General features: G+C 30.6%; 1 protein-coding gene across 1 annotated transcript in view; it reads right to left on the minus strand.

Annotated features, from left to right (window-relative positions):
* Dach2 (dachshund family transcription factor 2) overlaps positions 1–20,141 on the minus strand; it is a 527,975-nt gene that overhangs the window by 96,325 nt on the left and 411,509 nt on the right. The window contains exons 6-8 of the mRNA XM_077793629.1: positions 16,072–16,244; positions 4,595–4,730; positions 1,779–1,862 (exon numbers count right to left, since the gene is read on the minus strand). Coding sequence (XP_077649755.1) covers positions 1,779–1,862; positions 4,595–4,730; positions 16,072–16,244 — 393 coding nt within the window. The remainder of the gene's footprint in view (positions 1–1,778; positions 1,863–4,594; positions 4,731–16,071; positions 16,245–20,141) is intronic.

A 20,141-nucleotide genomic window follows, 5' to 3' on the forward strand; every position in this document is an offset into this window, starting at 1 on the left:
TTACAGTTCCAATGGAATCATATGTGTCATGTACAGCTTGAGATTTTCCTTGGAAAAGTGCTTTACTACTAAGCTGCCCTTCAAATAGTCATGGTATGGTAGAAAAGGGCTCTCCAGAACAAATTGTTGCTGGGTTATGAATGAAGCTTCATCTTTAACTAGAATTTCATTACCTGTATAAGAATTTGGGTAGTTTAATATACTGAACCTGACTTTTTCTATTCTGACAACTATTCTGAAATAAATCATTTGCATTTTGGAGCCCCAGAGGGTATAGCATTTCAGTGTCTGGCTAAAAAAAGACAAAACATGTGGCAAGGAAACCAACCATGGATCGATGAAATTAAAATCATACACTATTCCAAATTCCGACTAAAATGCTCATCTAGGTAATTATGAAGCAAGTTTAGCCTAAAGAAGAAAGAAAAAAATTTCCCTTAACTGTTCAGCTCATGGAATATTTTCTACATATTATAAGCATCTTTAGTGGAGATTCCCTAACTGTACTAAAATTGTCAGACCATCTACAAATCTGATAAGTTACATGTTAGCTATAGTATAACTAATGACGACAGCAATAATGATGGTCGATAACATGATTATATATTTTCCTTTTCTCCTATCTTTGTAACCTTTTAAACAAAGTTGTGCTCAGTTTTCATTTCAGAAGAGCATCCCTTTGAAATTCTTACTCTCCTTACCTTCTTTAAACAGATATCCTAAGACAAAACTGGGTACTGCACAGAGATAACACCTGCACCTTGGCAGATTAAAAGCCATGTTGAGGGCATATTTATCTGTATTCCAGATAAATACTTGGTAGATTAACCTTATAAGCTTTTGTTATGGTTTATGTGTGAGATAATACAAGAAAGCTTAGTGGTGAAATTATTGGGTTATGAGAACTTTAACTTAATCAGTGCATTGATTCACTGACAAGGGTTATCTATGTGGCAATAGTAGGCAGGTAGGCAGATAGAGTGTGGCTGAGTGGAGGTGAGTCACTGGAGGCACGCCTTTGGGGTTTATATTTGTCACAGTGAGGAGAGAACTAACTAACTCACTCTCTCTCTCTCTCTCTCTCTCTCTCTCTCTCTCTCTCTCTCTCTCTCTCTCTCTTCCTCTCTCCCTCTCCTCCCTTTCTTCTTGAAGAGATGTCCCCCGCTCCCAGTTGCTTTCCTCCTCTACATCCTTCTGGCATGAAGTTGTGCCTCCCCTTCAGCCCAGAGAAATGGAGTCAGCTATCTGAAAATGTGAGTCCCTAAATAAACTTTTCCTCCTTTAAAATTTCTCTAGTTAGGCCTTTAAGACACAGCAACAAAAATATTTATTAAAACAGCTTCCATTTGAAATGATCAAGTTAGATTGCTTTTGAGGGTTGAGGAAAGCAGCTTTACCCCATTATACCAACTCAGTTTTTGTAAATATAACAACAAACGGTGAATTATTTAGATAATAAAAATATATGTGTGTGTATGTATGTTTATGTACATACATACACAAAGAGAGGCATCACATGTCTATGAGTAGTTATAATGAAAGTGTTTAGGGTGAGATTTTTGACCACATGCACATAAATTTTTCAGGTAGATAGGTAAATTATAATATTAATAAAAAAACTTCAGGAAAATACATTTTTTACTACTAAAACAATTTACCCAAAGCCATATATATTTATTCTGAATTAGGAAACATGGATACAATATACAAAACTGATATGTTAATTGAGTTAGTATCTGATATTTATATGTACATCAAATAAGCAAAAATCATTTTACCTTTATTATCCCTTTGGAATTTTTTGATGGTTGGTCCATTATCATGATCAACAATAAGTTCCTCTCTATTGTTGGGCATCATAACTATAAATAAGAGATGTAACTGAGTAATTCTTGATGCAAAATACCAAGAAAGGCAGAAGAGCTTCACATAAATGGATAATATTCTCTAATAACATGATTTTTATATACTTGTAGCTCTGTAACAGTATAACTTTTTATTAGTCTTATGTTCATATAATTTAAAAATTAATAAGATACTTAACCATTTCAATTTTATAGTAAAATTAATATATAGCACTTATATAATTGCCAACATATTATTTGGAGCATTTAAAATAGCTTATCTTTTAAAATCTATATGCAATCTATTTAATTCCATCATTAATAACATATTTCCCAAAATGTTTCTGGAAATAATCCATCCTTTAATATATCATATAAATAAATGTTAAAAGTAATTTTACTTTTAATTTATTGTGCAAAATTTTTTTCAAATATCACAAATTGAAAAACTAATAGATAAAATATAACTTTCTGGTAACTATTGCAATTCTTCACAGTACATCTATATTGAAAGAGAAAAATCATGCTAATTTTCTGAGTTTGTCCTTTCAACTGTGTATTTATATTTTATTAAGATTTTATATATAAGATATGGTCACTTTAAAGCCAAGAAACACCAACACATTGTATTCATTTATAAATCACCTTTTTATCATGCTTGAACAACTATAGAATGTACATATAGAGTTTAATTACTATCATATGAATTAGAAATGTACTATGTTTTCAAGATTTTTTGTAATATATTATGATTTTTTGGAAATATTTGATTTTACTTCTAAACATGAGCTAACTATTCTATTCACTAAGTATATATCTTTATGTGCTCTGCTTTTAGCCAGCACTCAATAAACAATACTATATATCTACATCTATAATAATAATACTATATATATAATATATATAATAATATATATAATATATATATAATACTACATATCTACATCTATATCTACATCTCTCTTTATATATATATATATATATATATATGTGTGTGTGTGTGTGTGTGTGTGTGTGTGTGTCTGTGTGTGTGTGTATCCCTCCCCCCCCTTTCTTTCACTATCCTGCACCTTCAACAATAAAAGGATTATCTCAACAGCATAGTGTGAAATTTAGTTTCTTGGTTCATCAGTAATAATTCAGCTGTAGCCTCTTGTCTTACCTAGACCCCCTTGAATCAGTCATATATAAAATTGTAAAAACCAGGTAGTTTTTATTCATAGAACAGAGTAAAGCTAAAAACCTTGTTCACCTCTTTCAGGAATTAAACTTTCACCTTAGGGCCATAATCCTCAAGCTCTACGTCACTGTTTCTTAAATCTGTATGCATTTTAGAATCCCCTGAGGAGATAATAAAAAGCAAATCAAAACACTGCTACCCCAGCTATATTCGAGACCAGGTGAATCAAACCCAGACTGTTTGGCCTGAACATCCATAGTTGTAAAAAAATGTATTAGTGAGTATAATACAGAGCCAGATTTAAGAATCAAAAAATGCATTATGAAGCTAGAAATCTACAAAAAATGTATAATTTTGGCAGCCTAAGTGAGACTTGGGTTAATTTCCACAAGGGAGAAATTGCCTTCATCCTTCTCCAGAACAAAAGCAGAACTGAATACCTTCTGAAATCCTGTAAATTTATCTCCTTCCATTAAAACACACACACACACACACACACACACACACACACACACACACACACTATTTTGGAAAGCCTGGAATCAGTCACTATTATGAGATTTGCATACATAAAGTACACCTAACATACCCATACTAAGACTAAAAGAAAAGAAAATGTGATTTCCTTAAAGAAAACAGACATATAGAAAATTGATTTGTATACATATAGAAAATTAATGAAGAGTTTACCTAGGTCAGTTAATCCATAATTACTGTATATTAAATGAGAATGAGTTACAGCTGAATGTACCCAGTAATTTCTGTATACATGAGTGATATCTAATAGTAGGAGATGATAAACAGTCAAGGTAAAGTCACATGCAGAAAAGTAATATTTATCACCTCATATTTCCTTAGCTTTTCAAACTTCTGAAATTTTTTACACATATTATCCCATAAGACCTCCAAAAATTCAGTGTAGTTGTCAGGAGGATAATCATTTCCATATCATAAAGAAACTCATGGTGACTATACATCATACCCAGGATATTATATCTACTGTACACCTATGGCTATATTCAAGTGTCTGATACACCATTGTAGTACAATTTTCTAGAATATTGTCTATGGTGTAAGATTTCTGAAAAAATAAAAAATGTAGAGAAAAGCATGTTCAATATTTGTGATCCAAATTTTTAAGACTGTGGTCTATTATATATTGCATTACTTTTTAATCACTCTTAAAAGATGAGCTGCCAAAAGAATATTTTACCTTCCATTATCCCAAATAATGCTATGAATAATGCAATGCTAATGTATTATAATGCAATAGCTCTTACCTAACAATATAACATTGAGCTAACACATATTCTACCAACAATCCTATGATATTGTTCTCATGAGATTGTATGATACAATAAAGAAATATCTTTGCACAGAACAAATTTCTGACACTTTAAGTTTCATTTTATTGGTCATGTTGTTTCAGCAATAAAAAGTGACCACTTCAAAAAGTCATGTATGTTAAGGAAGTGTCAGCTTCTTCGGCTTCTTTCTCCCCTATCCATTGCCTAATGAGGAATTTACTGAACAAATATTTTCCAATACTTATTTCAACAAAAATACCTACCCATTCTCTCTGACTGATGATCCATCTGAGAGGGAGAGCTGGACACACTGCTACTGGGGTGGGAAGAGGTCTGGCTCCCAGGGCGATGGCTCTCTTCCAGGGAGGGAGCAGGAGAAGGGCTCTCTGGGATCCGCTCCTGACACACACACACACACACACACACAAAAAAAAAAAAAAAAACATAAAAGGAAATGCCATGTGTATGCCAAGTTTTTCAAGATGGTTGAGTCTATAAGATTTGAAATGTTGACCTCTTATCCTGAAAGTGTGTGGACATATCCACAGTAATTGGTCTTAAATATAAATCTTTAGACAAAAACATATTTCCATTATTGTGTGTTTAATGGGATATTGTAAGAGTTAAGTAACAGAAAGCAAAAGAGTTCAAAGACATTCTGGGTACATGTAGGAGACTCAAGAAAAGTTAATTTCCATTTCCTTTTCTAGAACAATAATAAATCATTGTAAACTTAGGTATGTAATGAAAGTTATTATTGTAAGTTTCTTGAAAGATGTAAAATTCATAACAAGGCCTGGAGAATGATACTACTATCTGACTAAAAAGAAGATCTACATGATGTAAAGAGCTGTAAAGCCCTGGGAAAAACTCATAAATAGTGACAACTTAGTACATTCTTAATTTTTCTGCACAAAAATCATGGCTATGATACACATTTTTTTGTTAGACCTCAGGAACTGGTGCTGAATTATATTAATTGTTTTTATAGTCACAGAACACAATGATGGGTTTTTTCAAACATATCCTGTCAGTTCCTTAGTATCACTTAGATTTGTATAGTTTTAAATGATTAATTTGAATTAAAAGCAAATATTTTTATACATTTCTATCTGCTATGGCTTTCAAGACTTTTGAGATTATAAACATTGTTATAAAACACTGATGTTATTTGCCATATTTATACATGAGAAATTATTGAATAATACTGCATCATTTCAGTTAATTTGATCAATAAAATAATCAAATTGCAATGTTTGTACACATATGTAATAAGAATGAATGATAGACATGCTGGGGCAGGGAATATTTATTCTATAAAATATTTAATTCATTCATAATACATTTCTTAAATTAAATATTCTAATTATCTATAATTACAACATCAGTATTCAAATCATCATAGCATCAAGAATTAGTTTATTTAATTAGTTTATTGAAAATGTACATGTTCATTTTCATATTGATTTTGCATGAGGCCCAAAATTTATAAACCCCCTAAAGAAAAACAGTGATTGTTTAATGTAAATATAATGACATGAGAATTAAAAGTTATTATTTCATTAGCTGTTGTGAACATTTTGCAATGTCTGTCATTTCAACAGGCAGAATGATGCCACCCTTTCTCTGAAGATGTCTATTCCACATCTTAATTGTCAAAACCTGTGAATATACTACATTATATGCCCAAAAGGACTGTTGGAGTGGTCATTCAGAATATTGATATAGAGAGATCATATTGGATATTGGGAAATTATCTTGATGCTCCCAATATGATCAAAAGCTTCTTAAAAGTAGAAAAGAGACAGAAGAGGAGGATCACAATGATGCAACTTTGCTGTCTTTGATGGTAGAAGAAAGGGGCTTTGATCCAATAAATATGAGTGACCTATAGAAAATGGAAAAGGCAAGAAACCTACAGAAAGGATGTAACTTTATCAGGACTTTGCTTTTAACCTTGAGAGACCCATTTGTGATTTCTGATCTACAGAACTGTAAGATAATAAATTTGTATTGTTTTAAGCCACTGAATTTGTGTTAATTTCTTCTAGCAGTATTAGAACACAAATACAGTCATCAATATATTATGTTCATTATTATATGGTGTATTACATTATTGCCTAGCATTTAGTTAATATTCAATAACTTTTGTGAAATGAACTGTAGACTTTTCATATAGTAGTTTCAGTTTTATGCACTAATTAAATAGCAATAATTGTAAATATACAGTATAAAGACTTCATAGCTATTGTCATGCCTTAAAAACAATATTTTAAGCAGAGAAATGTGCTGATACAACTCATTTATATTTAGTATACAGGAAAACATCTGGTTGTAATGTATATGAGGAACAATCAAAAGCAATATATAAATTAGACAGAAGAAAATGATCAAGTTCATTCCACAATAATTCTACTCATTTTTGGAGGGATAATATGGGATGGACAGGAATATCTATACATCCCTCACACCCCACAACCTTTCATTTTTTTAAGAGAGTAGAAGTTCATTAGTTCTGAAAGACAACCCAAACTCTCATGGTTAAAAACATATTCTTCAGATAGTATATACATATACACATTCACACCCACAATAAAAAATTTCATATGTGAAGCCCTTTTTTTTTCTTTCACTGTTTTATAGTCACATTCATTCATACCAAAATATGTGCATAAAGTGAAAAGCATTCAGTAATTGTCTTTGAATTCTAACACTGACAATTTTCATATATATATATATATATATATACACACACATATATATGTATATAATTCAATGGATCTCTCAATTAATGGATAAGGGAAAATTACAGAAGTTACTGTACAAAAATACAATTAAAGAAACAAAACACTGTACAATATCCAAAGGGAATCACACATGCAGCATTATATGCCTCCATAATAAAAATGGAAATTTTTTTCAGTGATTCATACAATAGAGAGTTTGTAAAAATAAGAGGATACAAATGACAATTATACTTTGTCTTGTCCACTCTGCCTAATAAAAAAATGAAAGCTTATTCTTAGTAAAGAAAGACTGGAAGAACATCAACACAAATAGAAAATTATATATCTAACAAGACAAATATAATGCTATAATAAGGTATTTCCCCAACATGTTTAAAATTAGCATGTGATTGAGAAATATAAGCTTGAATCAATTATCTTCAAATTCCCTTTTTGCCATTTTCAACAATACATTATATAAAATATAAACTAACTTTGAAAACATGATTTAGAGAGTCAATATTAAGAGTGACAGTAACATTTTACATGAAACAATGTTTTGCTTTAAGGTTTTGTACCCTGCCCTTTCTAAATTTAATCTGGGTTTAGTTTTTTGTTATTATTTTCCTAAGGCAGCCTGGAGGTCAGACTTTTTTTTTGCCATGTAAATGATGTTAAAGAAGTCCAGTATCTTATACTGATTTAGAATTAGTTGTGTCAAAAAAAAATCTGTGCAGAACTGGAATGTTTAATTGCTTCTCAAATAATGATAGTTCTATGAACAATGTCTTCTTTGCAAGTAAACATTCATTTTTCAGCCCGATAATCAGTATGCATCTATTTAGCTACTTAACTGCAATGTGTTTTGGTTCATTAGGTGGTTACTGTTGTGTCTCAGCCTAGTTAAAATTTCACAGCAAGTTAATCTGTTTTATTACAAATGAGAACACAAGTAATAATGTCCTCACCATTTGCCAAATACAGGGTTAGCAGTATTTGCAACAAATCAATAAGGACATTTAAAAAGGAAAATGGCAAATCTAAAACCCCAATCATTTTTAACTCATTGATGACTTCATTTTATGTGGCATTTATGACTTTTACAACCCACTTACTCTTCATGCATTTCATTTGTGACCCATCAAAAACAGCTGTAGCTCCTCTAAAACACCACAGCAATCTCCAGATTCAAAGAAGCAAAGAAGGAAGATTTCCAAAATTGATAATTCTAAAACAACCAAATTACTATTTACTCCTGCAATTAGTAAAATAATCTTAAATAACAACTCAGATTCTAACATGTATTGTATACTTCAAGAATTTTTATTAATTAGAACATACATTAACCTCCTATATCATACAATTTTCTTTGTCTTGAGATATCACAAATAGTAGAAGGAGATGTTCATCATATTAAATCATTTGAAAGCATATACTCTTTCTTCATAAAGAGCAGGAACAATTCTTTGAAAATGCAGGTTTATCACACTCAATTTGGTTTAAGATTCAGTTTATTGCCAATAAAGTATCAACTCACCATTTTCATAGAGATCATTTATTTCATGTCAATATATCCCTTTTCCTCTTTGGAAATATGATGGCATACCCCGAGTTTATGAAGCACCAATATATGTGTATTAAACATCTCTATCATGTGTGTTATATGTACATGCACATGTGTTTCACTCTTTTAATGTTGACTTGTTGCCTCTGGTACTTTACTTTATTGATCCTTATCAAGTATTCAGTGGGATTATATAATACATAATTGGTCTTTTTAATTTTACTTAACTTGAATTCAACTCTCCCTGTAATTACTGTTCTAAATGTTAATCGATTAATGAGTTCCTAAAGGATTGAATGGCATTTCATTGCTGAGCAGTGGCTTTTGGAATTTTATATGAATTCTAGTTATTTTATTCCTGAATTTGTCTTGATATTTCATATTCTATTGATGTGCTCCTTCAGTACTATCACAAGAGTTCTGCAGAAGGAGAGCAGATTGTAAGTTGACAGGCTTTAATAATAAAATAAGGTATGGAGAAAGAAAAAAGTTTGCATTGTTACTATTGCTTTACCCCTAATTCTAGAGAAAAATTTGATGTCCAAAGTTGTTATTTTTGAATACAATTAAAAGCATGACACTTTGTGTGACATTATGAACCAATTTAAGAATTACTCTGTTTTCCACAATCACCAATTATAGCAGTTTCTAAGAACTCAGGTGGGAAAAATTGGCTATCTATCTATCTATCTATCTATCTATCTATCTATCTATCCTAATTCATTAAACAGTGAATCTACAATACTTCCTCTCCAAAAGTAATTAAATAACTTACCACTCAGAAAACATAACTCTGGATATTGGGAGGTTTCATTCTACAGTGATTTTGAAGACAAAATTTAATCTTGGATTTAAAAAGGTAACATAATACTGTGCATAAGAAATGATGCCAGTTTGTAGTTGCACCTGAATCACATAACCATAAAAAATCTAAACTCACAGGTACACCCTATTTGTGACCTATGTGATGTTTGGAAAAAAGACCCTCTCACCTCTTCAGTGTGATTAGCTTGTTGAGGAAGAAGCTGAGAGATGAAGGGAATCATCCGTAATATCTGCTCATAATCATAGCATGTGAATGGGCTGAAGTGGGAGAATCAATATTCAAGGAAAAATGCATAGCTTCCAAATTATGTTGTAGGCTTGGAAGTCTGCCACCCACCCACCCAAACAAACAAACAAACACAAACGACCTTCAATTTTCATTCAATGTATCTTCATCTCAAGTTGTAAAAGATACTAATAGCTTTGTCTTTCCATAGAGACCTTCAAATAAGATTCAAGTAGTGATTTTTTTCAGTGAATTTGAGTTATCACAAAACCCTGCTCTGTGTTGACTAATTTTAATACCAGATGTTCACATACTAATGCCACTGCCGTGTGACCATTTCCTATCAATTCATTAATTGCCAGCTGCTCAGTGAAACAAAAAACACAGCTAATCAGATGGCATTGGTAAACAGACAAATAATCACTTTCTACTTAAAAATCTTAAATTTATTTATCAGAGAAAACTTTGGTACACTGACATTACAAAGTGTCCCACAAATACAGGGGGAAAATGTCATATTATACTCTGAAATATGAAATAGGGAATAAACTTTCATACCAGTCAGGTATTTTATATAATTTTGCCTTTAGAATTTTGATGTAATAAACTTTCATACCAGTCAAGTATTTTACATACATTTGCTTTTAGAAATTTGATATAATTAAAGGATGAATAGTCTTTCAAGCCTAATGACCATAATGCAATTTCCAATTCATATTATGGCTATATTAGTTATTAGCTACAAATGTTAATAGCTGAGCCAACACTAAAGGGATCTGAGTTAGAATTAAAAGTTATTATGTGCTTGGCATAAAAATATTCTCAAACTAGTGTCTGGGAAAGTAAGAATAATAATAATCACAAACATTTATTTTTAACTTGTAATGTCTTTTCTACTTTTGGAATTAAAGCCTGTATTGATAATGATTGTTTATGTTGTAAACACTTCCCAAAGTTTAACATCTAGTGAATTCTTAGCTTTCATTCATTCACGTGACAAATATTTATTGAGTGCCTAATATAACACATTAGAAATAGAAAAAAAAGTCTATGAGTATTTTCCTGTGGCATGCAGATGCCTATAGTCCAAACTAAAGATTGAATAATTCAGATATAAATTTTTAAAGATTATTTATAATAAAGCATAAATCAGGTCAGATTTGATATTAAAATGGGCATCTCTATCACCAGGCCTTAATTTTTCCTTTGTGGAATGTGCCATTAATGTGAACAAATGCTCTCTAGAGAAAGGGGTAAATACCTGTAAGAGAATCCAATGGTGGGGGCACCCTTGATCCTGGTACTGATGAGAGATTCACAGAAGAATCTATATATATGAAGCTACTGTTGTCTCAGGCTACCCCTTGGATATGATATTGATTCCTACTTATTACTATTTCTACATGGATCCTAGAACATGAAATAAATAAAATAATGTTAGCTAATATACACTAAATATTTATTACATGCCAAACACTGTTCTGTGTTATATGTTTTCTCTCATCACATTATCACATTATCACTTTATTTAGCTCATTGCATTATTTCTTAGCATCACATTATCTATGAAGTAGGTGAAGTAAGTACAATTACCATTCCCATTTCATTGGGAGACAGGCAAATTGAGATGAAGTTAGGTTAATTAATTTGTCTAATGTCACATAACAAGAAATATTGAAAATAGAATTCAAAGACAGGCAAAGAGCCTATTTTTTAATAATACTATTCCAATGATTCCAGATTTCTGCTTCTGAATAGATATTATATAGCTAACAGAGTATGAGAGTTTTAGCTGAAAATAGTATATAATTCTACAAATATTTGGAGGTCCTATGTTTTATTTTTATTTTTAAAAAGTCAGTGTAACATATTCCTTTGCATGCATTACCCATTTGTTACATCTGTGAATAATGTGTTCTCTGTCTCTGGTTTCTCAGAGAAAATAAAATTAAAAATATTTGAAATTAAAAATATTTAGCAATAAATATGCTTTCTTAGCAACTGAAAGACTAACTGCAATACATTTGTTGATTGTTAATCAGTATTATCAGAATATTTTTTTCAAAGATGACTGATAGGTTTGGACATTTCATTGACCCTGCATAATGTGTTGAGCTTTTCCATCATTTGAGAAACTAACTGAAGAATGTGTAGAGCATATCCATTACTCCAGAAACTTTCTGAAATGATGAAAATATAGATTTATATTTGTGCTGTCTAATATAGTAGCCACAAAGCAGAATGTAGCTATTAAGCCCTTAAAACGTGGCTGATTGCAACTTAGAAATTGGAGTTTTAATTTTACTTAATTAACTTAAATTTAAACAGACATATTCCATGAATGGCTATCATCTTAGATAGCCACACTATAGTAAGAATATTATGTAAACCTAAGATTCATTGTTAATTGTTTAAATCCATGGAGGTAAGAAAATCTATTAAACTATAATATGTTTTTCTTTAGAAATCTCAGCCTCTAAAAGTGATATCACTTTTCATAATTCTTTTTTAAAATTTACTTTTAGTGGTAGTTGGACATAATATCTTTATTTTATTTATTTATTTTTATGTGGTACTGAGGATCAAGTAGGCGAGCATTCTACCACTGAGCCATAACCAACCCCACTTTTCAGATTTCTTAAAAGCTATGATTTTATTTTCTAGCTGTGTGGGAAAAAACAGCACAGCACTTGTGACTATGCCACCCAACTCTATTTTCCTATGTAGTACCTTTCACCAGCTAAGAATATTTGCAAGCATCAGAACTTAACTTTTTTCACCATGGAACAAAAATATTTACAAACCTATTGGTTGGAAAAGCCCCAAAGCGATTATGCCCAAATTGACATCATTCTGTGCTAAAAGATTATGATTTAAATTGAAAGGCAAACTGCTTATTCAAATATTTTAAAAGATATTACTAAAACTTTTAATTTGTTGTAATATTCTGAAGTAATATAGTTGATAGGTAAACTGGTTGAAAAGTTTGTGTTCATTTCCTTTAAAGGATCTGATAGAAAATTGGCATGGAAAGTTTGAGTTGCATATTTTTTGCAATGCTTCAAAAGGAGAGTTGTCTTGAGGCCTATTCAATCCAAAGCTAATTGTTAAATATTCAGTAATTTGAGAGCCAGTTGTTAAAATATTGGTAACATGAAATCAGTCATGTTAGGAGTAATTTTAGACACTAACCCATTAAGAGATATAATCTTTACAGGAAATGCCATTCCAATTAGAAATATTTAAATACATCAACAACATTGTTAACATTTTTTTGTGAATTTTCACAATTTTTTAAACTCATAAACTCTTGCTAATTTTTACTAGTCTCTAACTGTGTATATAAAAGTTTTGATATTTTGCTTTGCAGCTGTATTTTAAATTGATTATATTGATTATACAACAAAGAATGCTTCTGATTAGACCATTCTAATATTTCCTAATTTATACTAGATTTGTCAGAAAGCAATCAAATTATATAGCTATGTCATTTCTTTCTAAACATTAAATGCTAAATTTTCTGACCATGCATATGTTGGAAGGATATTTTACCTCTAAATGTTAAATATGATATAGAAGACATGATGATTTCAGTCTAGATTTTTGTAAAACAATGAGAAGTATCAATTTAAACATCTGTCTTTATATCAAACTACCAGAATAAAAAATTATACAAATCTCTAAATACATAAACTATACATTTGATTGACAAGTTTTTATATTCCCCTAGTAATCTTAGGAGATGAATTCTCAACATAGAGATTTTTCCAATGCCTATAGGATTCTAATAGATTTAACTTTGAAACCCTCTTCTTTATGGTGATGCACATAAAAGCAAATTCTGTTGAAACTCAAATAACAGTGTAAAACATATCCTTAAAAGTTGGTATCATATTCCTGGTATCTTCTTGGTAGCTTCTTCAAAGGAAGGTGACATTCTAATATATATATATATATATATATATATATTCAATTATTTTTAGTGACTTATAAAATTTTAATTATGTATGGTCTGTGACTTATTATTTTTAAATATGATAATGTTAATATTACATAATAGCACTTTTACAAAACAAATATGACAACTTTATTAAAAGCCTTTCTCTATTCACTGAAATTGAATTTTTCTTCAAATAGGATATCACTCTGTTGCCCAGTCTATTTACAAATATTTTCATTTATCTAATTATCCTCCAGTGGAAATCTACTTGAGGTAGATTTATACAGCAATTGTATCCAAGGTCATTTGAATTATTCCTGTCTCTTTCAACTTACTTTAATCAAAATATACAAAAGCAAACATTTATCTTCAGCATAAAATGGCTTCTGTGAATTTTGCAGGACTTAAATAAAAGTATGATCTAATATTGAGCTTTTAAAAAGTGCTGAAAATTGTATCTGTGATACTTTAGACTTTCTTTTCTAAAAGTTTGTATGTGAAATAGGCTAATCACCAATAAACAAAATTATAATGATATTGAATTAATAAGCTAACAACAAAGCAACGTTTGGAATAAGGAGAAGGTAATAATCCTTTCCATTTCTATCACCATAATAATTATCATGAAAGACCAACTTAAAATCATAAATTGCACTCCTTATTCACTCTTGGCTTCAAATTCTTCACAAAACTATCCAAAGTTTCAAGAATTCAATGAAAATTACATTTTTATTGAATAATAAAATCAGAATTTTATTTCAATCTGAAAAATGGTCCTCATGAAAACTAATCAAATGCACCTTTAAAGACTCATGAGCATGTGTCAAAGCATTCTTCCATCATTTAAAAGCAAATATAACAATACCAGTGAAGTATGTTTTTGTTTCTAATTGAATTTCAAAATTTGTATGCAGGTCATGTTTTCTTAATGACCATCTAATTTTAAAATCATGGTAAATATATTCTTTATTTTAAATAATGTCCTATGGGTAATTTTGTTCTCAAAGACAACTCTAATTCTCAGTTTACACTCTGACCAAATATTCAAACAGCTAGTATACATTAACCCATTAACAGCTATGATCTTTACAATTAGTCATTGAAATACATATGAAGTTTTATAAAAATGACCAATTTTTCTTTTCCTTTCATATAAGGTTATGTTTTAAACTTTCTTCAGTGTTTTAGAAGTGTTCCCAAACCCAAATTAGAAGTGAAATTTAAAATGTGACCAAAATATTCAGAATCTCATATTTCTTCCGCTTTCTCTTCTCTTATCCCCAGGCCTATCTATTACAATCATATCAGTATTGCAGGGCTCAGTGCATATCCATCAGCTGCAGTGTCTTTACCTGCCCCTTCTCTTCTCTAAGGTAGAAATGATCTCTTCCTCCTCTAAATTCCAGTAGTACTTGATGATTCTCTTATGCTATTTATCATAGTCTGTCTTGTTAGTATACTAATTGCATGGATTCTTGTATATCTCACATTTAGTTTGTAAGTTTCTGAAAGTTAAAGTATCTGTTATTTATCAGTTTCCCATATTGTCCAATGTAATTGCATGTCTATTTCAAGAATGTGTTTGCCAGGTAAAGAAGGGGAAAAGGAACAAACCAATGTGTTGTTATGATTGACCATACTCTTAGATTCCTTTATATCCTTATATCACCATTTTCTTAAGAGAAAGAAAATATTCAAAAGCTTAGTTCATAAATACTTAGAAAGAAAGCATAGAGAACATGTCTAAGAATAATAGAAAACAGAGGAGGAAATAACAAGATATTATTTGAATTTCATTATTAGTGTTACATATGGCCATAAACTTTTGAAAAATTTTATCCTAATGAAAATAATGATAGTGTGACAAATTACCATAAATATTTGTTTAATGTTTCAAGGTTTTGACATGTATTTTACTCACATTATCCATAGACAGTCAATGAAATAACTGGGATAGATTATTATTATGACCTTCATTTTACAGTTGAGGAAACACATTCAGGCAGGTTAAGTGCTATGCCCAAGGTCATTCAGTCAGTGTCAAATCAGAATTGGAACCTGAGTTTCTCTGAATATAAGTCCTATGCCATGGTCATATCTCATAACTGCCCCTCAAACTCCTAAAAGATGCAGTGTTTACTTTGTTTCACCCTAGCAATGGGAATGATTTTTTCATACTCTTCTACTGTCTGGCCATGCCTCCCACACACTTGTGTGCATGACTTCAAGACAGGAAAATGGAACTAAAAATTAGTGTGGCCATATAATGAAAAGTAACAAACACAAACAATAACAAACCTGGCAGGCCTGGTCAGAAACCCAACTCATCAATACTATATGATAATATACAAAGTCAATGAGCTATGTGTTACTACTGAAGATGTAATGGTATTGCTAATAATTTATTCAAATTTATATGCAATTAAAACCTTTTTCATCTTCTAAATAATCATTCTTACCTTTATAACAGAGGCACCAGCTCTGGAGAGTGGACTGTGAATCTGGGCTGCAGCAGCCATGTTGGCAATAGTATTGAGATGGTTCATCTGATTCATTGCCATGGCAACTGATGCAGGAGGTAAGCTGACTGGAAGTAGAGGATGAGGCATCATCATAAATGGCAAATCCAGTCCTAAAAGAGACAGTGCATGTTAAACTTGTTACATCATGTTGCTATGAAATTCTTTTCTAAAAAGTATACAAATTCATATTTCTTGGTTTATTTTTTAAAATCAAGATTCATTGTATGCTAGTATCTTTTGGGGCCGTTAATAGTACCTATGAGATTTTATATCATTTTAAATTTTTTAATATTTTTATATTTACTGACCTTTACTTATAAATAGATCTTGTCCTCATTTTTACTCACAAAATATTTATAAGATACAATATATTTTACCCATAAGAACAAACAAAAATACTTAAGCCAATATCATTGCATTTAACAAGTGAGATGTAACATTCTTTGTAATCAAAATGTATTGATATTCTCATAATTTCTAGTATTTAATTTTAAGAGACTTAATACAGATACCGGTAAAACAGGATATAATCTAAGTTTCAGAATTATTAACAAGACATTGGATAAATTATACACTTTTAGATATAAATCTCAAAAACAAATGCTCATAGCTCAAATTTGAAATATTTGTCAATAAATAATAGCTTCATTATCAAAATATCAACCTTTTTTCCATAATAATAACAAATATCAATATTTTAATAGTATCAGAATTCCATATATTTTCTTATGCAAATGAAAATAATCTGCACACATTTTAAATATCTTCCATGACATATCACAAATATTAAAACATTTCACTTGTGATAACTACAGATATGACATGTAAAAGGTAGCAAATAAAAATTGTTGTCTAATTATCTATTATCAATTTAGATTTGTGAAAGCAATTGGCTTTGCATAGAGACTAGAAAAAGTGAGCCTTATTCTATGGGTGTTAACATGACTACAAGTAAAACATAACAATTTACAATGTATTTTAAATTTTGCCTCTATAGTGATCTTGCCCTATTTTGGACAGAGTCCCAGGAATCAGTTTGATGTATCAAAATGCACTCTACTGTCATGTATAAATAATTAGAACAAATAAAAAAGAAGAAAAAAGAATTAAACCTGAAAAAAATTAACAAATTCTAAAAATAATTTTTCCTATATTTTTTCCAAATTATTAAAACTAGAGAAATTCTATGAGGAGCAACAATTACATTGGTCCTACACACAATTATCAAATATTAATCACATCTCATTTTCTTCTATGCTATCCCTTCAATTTTTCTTGCTTCCCATATCACAACAGGAAAAAAAAAGCAACAGGGAATCTATAGGAAATATTTTCAGAGTCTCCCTAAACCTCATTCTCAAAAGAACAGGTGTAGCAATACAGACACTTCAAAACACATATTTTCTAGGAAAACACTTTTTTTTTCACTCTGTAGCTTATCAGTCTCTTAGCAGTGGGTTCAACAGAGTGGTTTTTAATTTAAATGAAATCTAATTTCAGTGGAGGCTAGAATAACGAAGTGGAGACAATTTTTCTGAGGTCCATGTCCTGATTTCAACTATGATAGTTGATTAAAGCTAATAACAAGAAAGTGCAAAGGGAGCACCTCAGGTTTCATACAACACTAAAGTGATCACCTCAACTAAAGGAATTCCTACATAAAGAACTCATCAGTCACAGATATTTCTGATAAAGATAGCCACAAAACAAAGTGTCATCAGATTTATGCCAGGGCAAAAGAAGCCTTGAAATTTAAATTCTACATGGAAGACTAGAAAAGTAACATTCTCTGTAATGTCTATGACTTCATATCCCAGAGAATATAAAAAATAATTCCCTGCCCATTTTCACTTATGGCTCACTCCTCTTTACATTCTTTTTAGGAGCAATCTACCAAAACAAATGTATCAGTTATGAAATATTTTCTTCAGATTATTAAGTTATTAGAGAGGCCTCAACACAAGGATCACAAAATTGAATTCAAAATGGTTTCCCCCACAGTCTTATATTTATTTTTATTTATTTTAATTTTTTCCCTCAGGAAAGGCCTAAAAATGTCTTCAATCAAGTTGGTTATTTTTGCCTAATCTGTTCCTTTATCCCCAACATTCTTTTTTAAATTTGATTGCAAATGTATAGATCATAATTATATGTATTTATAAGTACAAGATGGTGTTATTATACATATAATGTGAAATTATATATCATTTCACATATGTGTATGTGTATGTAAAATGTGAAATGATTAACTACATACAACCAATTAACATATTTATCCCTTCAAATACTTACCATGCTGGAAAACATCATGATAAATGAAATACACCAGGTACAGAAAGACAAGTACCAAATGATCTTACTTATATGTGGAAACCATCTTCTTAAACAAGATGTTTGTTTTCAGTTAGCTCTAGAGAATCACTTAGATGAATATGCATTTTATACTTTATTCATTGTGTTGTTTATACTCTAATGATGGGATATTTTAAACATATTTAATTAACCACTGAGTATCTTTCCCCTAAAACCGTCACATTATGATCAATATAACAATCATCAAAGACCTAAATCTGGTGTCTATATAAGGCCTTCATTTACCACAAACCCAAGATAGTTTTAAATTTCAATTCTTCTTTATGTACAAAGTATTTAAGTCAAAAAATGATCAAAGCATAGATAAAAAGTAGCTGTTAGTACCTCCCTTTATGTTTCAAATGCTTAAATAAATCTGTGTTCAATAATACTTCCTTAAACAGTGTAATAATCTTTCCTTATTCTCAAAGATTTTCTGTATCACCCAGACACCATCTGGCCAAATCATGAAATATGCCTACTTAAAGTCCAATTGACATGCAAACTAAATGTAAGCTCTAAACAGAATTAACAGGCATTGACAGTTTTAAAATGTAATTCATCAAACATTTCAAATAACCATGAAGGACTTAAAAGTCACACTTTCAGATCATGATCTGCAATAACTAACCATCAATTGGCTATAATGCCTTAGACTCAAAGCTAATATTTACAGTACAGTCCAGTTTAACAGTGACCCTACATGAGTTCCACATGCAAAGCATATGCAAATACTGAATTATGTAAGTCAATCTTTTCCCAAAGCTGAAAACGTTGAGTTAAAAGCCATCAATAGTACACAACACTTCAGCAATCTGGCTCACTTACGCACATGCCAGATATGTATATAGACTTTTAATATTATTATGGTAATGAAGACAAATTCTTTTGGAAAAAAATGACCAAAATGGGTAATCTCATTCCTTGTGCCTTCGAGAAAATCGTGCAAGCATTATTTCTAATATACCTTGGTATTCCAGCAACTCCTGTAATTTTTATGTAAGAGCACGGCATGACTTTATTTTAGCCATGAAGTGTACAAATCAGTAATTCTCTATTTCTCCATCTAGATCCTACATTAATTTGTTTTCCAAGTCATGTTGTCTTCTTCAATTTCTTGCCATTTGTACGGTGATTATCAAGCACCAATCCCCTCAGTATCAGTGTACTGTTTTCCTGATTATTCTTCTACTTCAGTTTTAAGACTTCAAGTGAATACTTACTTCCTCTACAATAAATTTTTGCTGAAATTTCCTTATAAAGTACCTCCGCTGTACCAGCACACATAGTTATCCAACTTATCAATATTTTACATTAGTGTGGTATATGGTTACAATTGTCAAAGACAGATACATTATTAACTATTATAGTTATATTAGAATTTACTTTGTTTTATACACACCTATAGCATTTCATAAATACATAATATGTATCCACCATCTGAGTGTCATATAGAACAGTTCCAATGTTGAATACCCTCTATACTGTAATTGTTCATCACCTCCCTAACCTCTGGCAGCTACTAATGTTTTTGCTATCTTTATAAATTTGCTTTTCCCCCAGTCATATGGATGAAATCATACTTTTCAGACTGGCTTTTTCCTCTTAGTAATATGCACTGAATTCAAGACTTTAAGGTTTCATTAATTACCTGT

Source organism: Urocitellus parryii, chromosome X (assembly GCF_045843805.1).
Source record: "Urocitellus parryii isolate mUroPar1 chromosome X, mUroPar1.hap1, whole genome shotgun sequence".
In the NCBI taxonomy this organism is placed as follows: domain Eukaryota; kingdom Metazoa; phylum Chordata; class Mammalia; order Rodentia; family Sciuridae; genus Urocitellus; species Urocitellus parryii.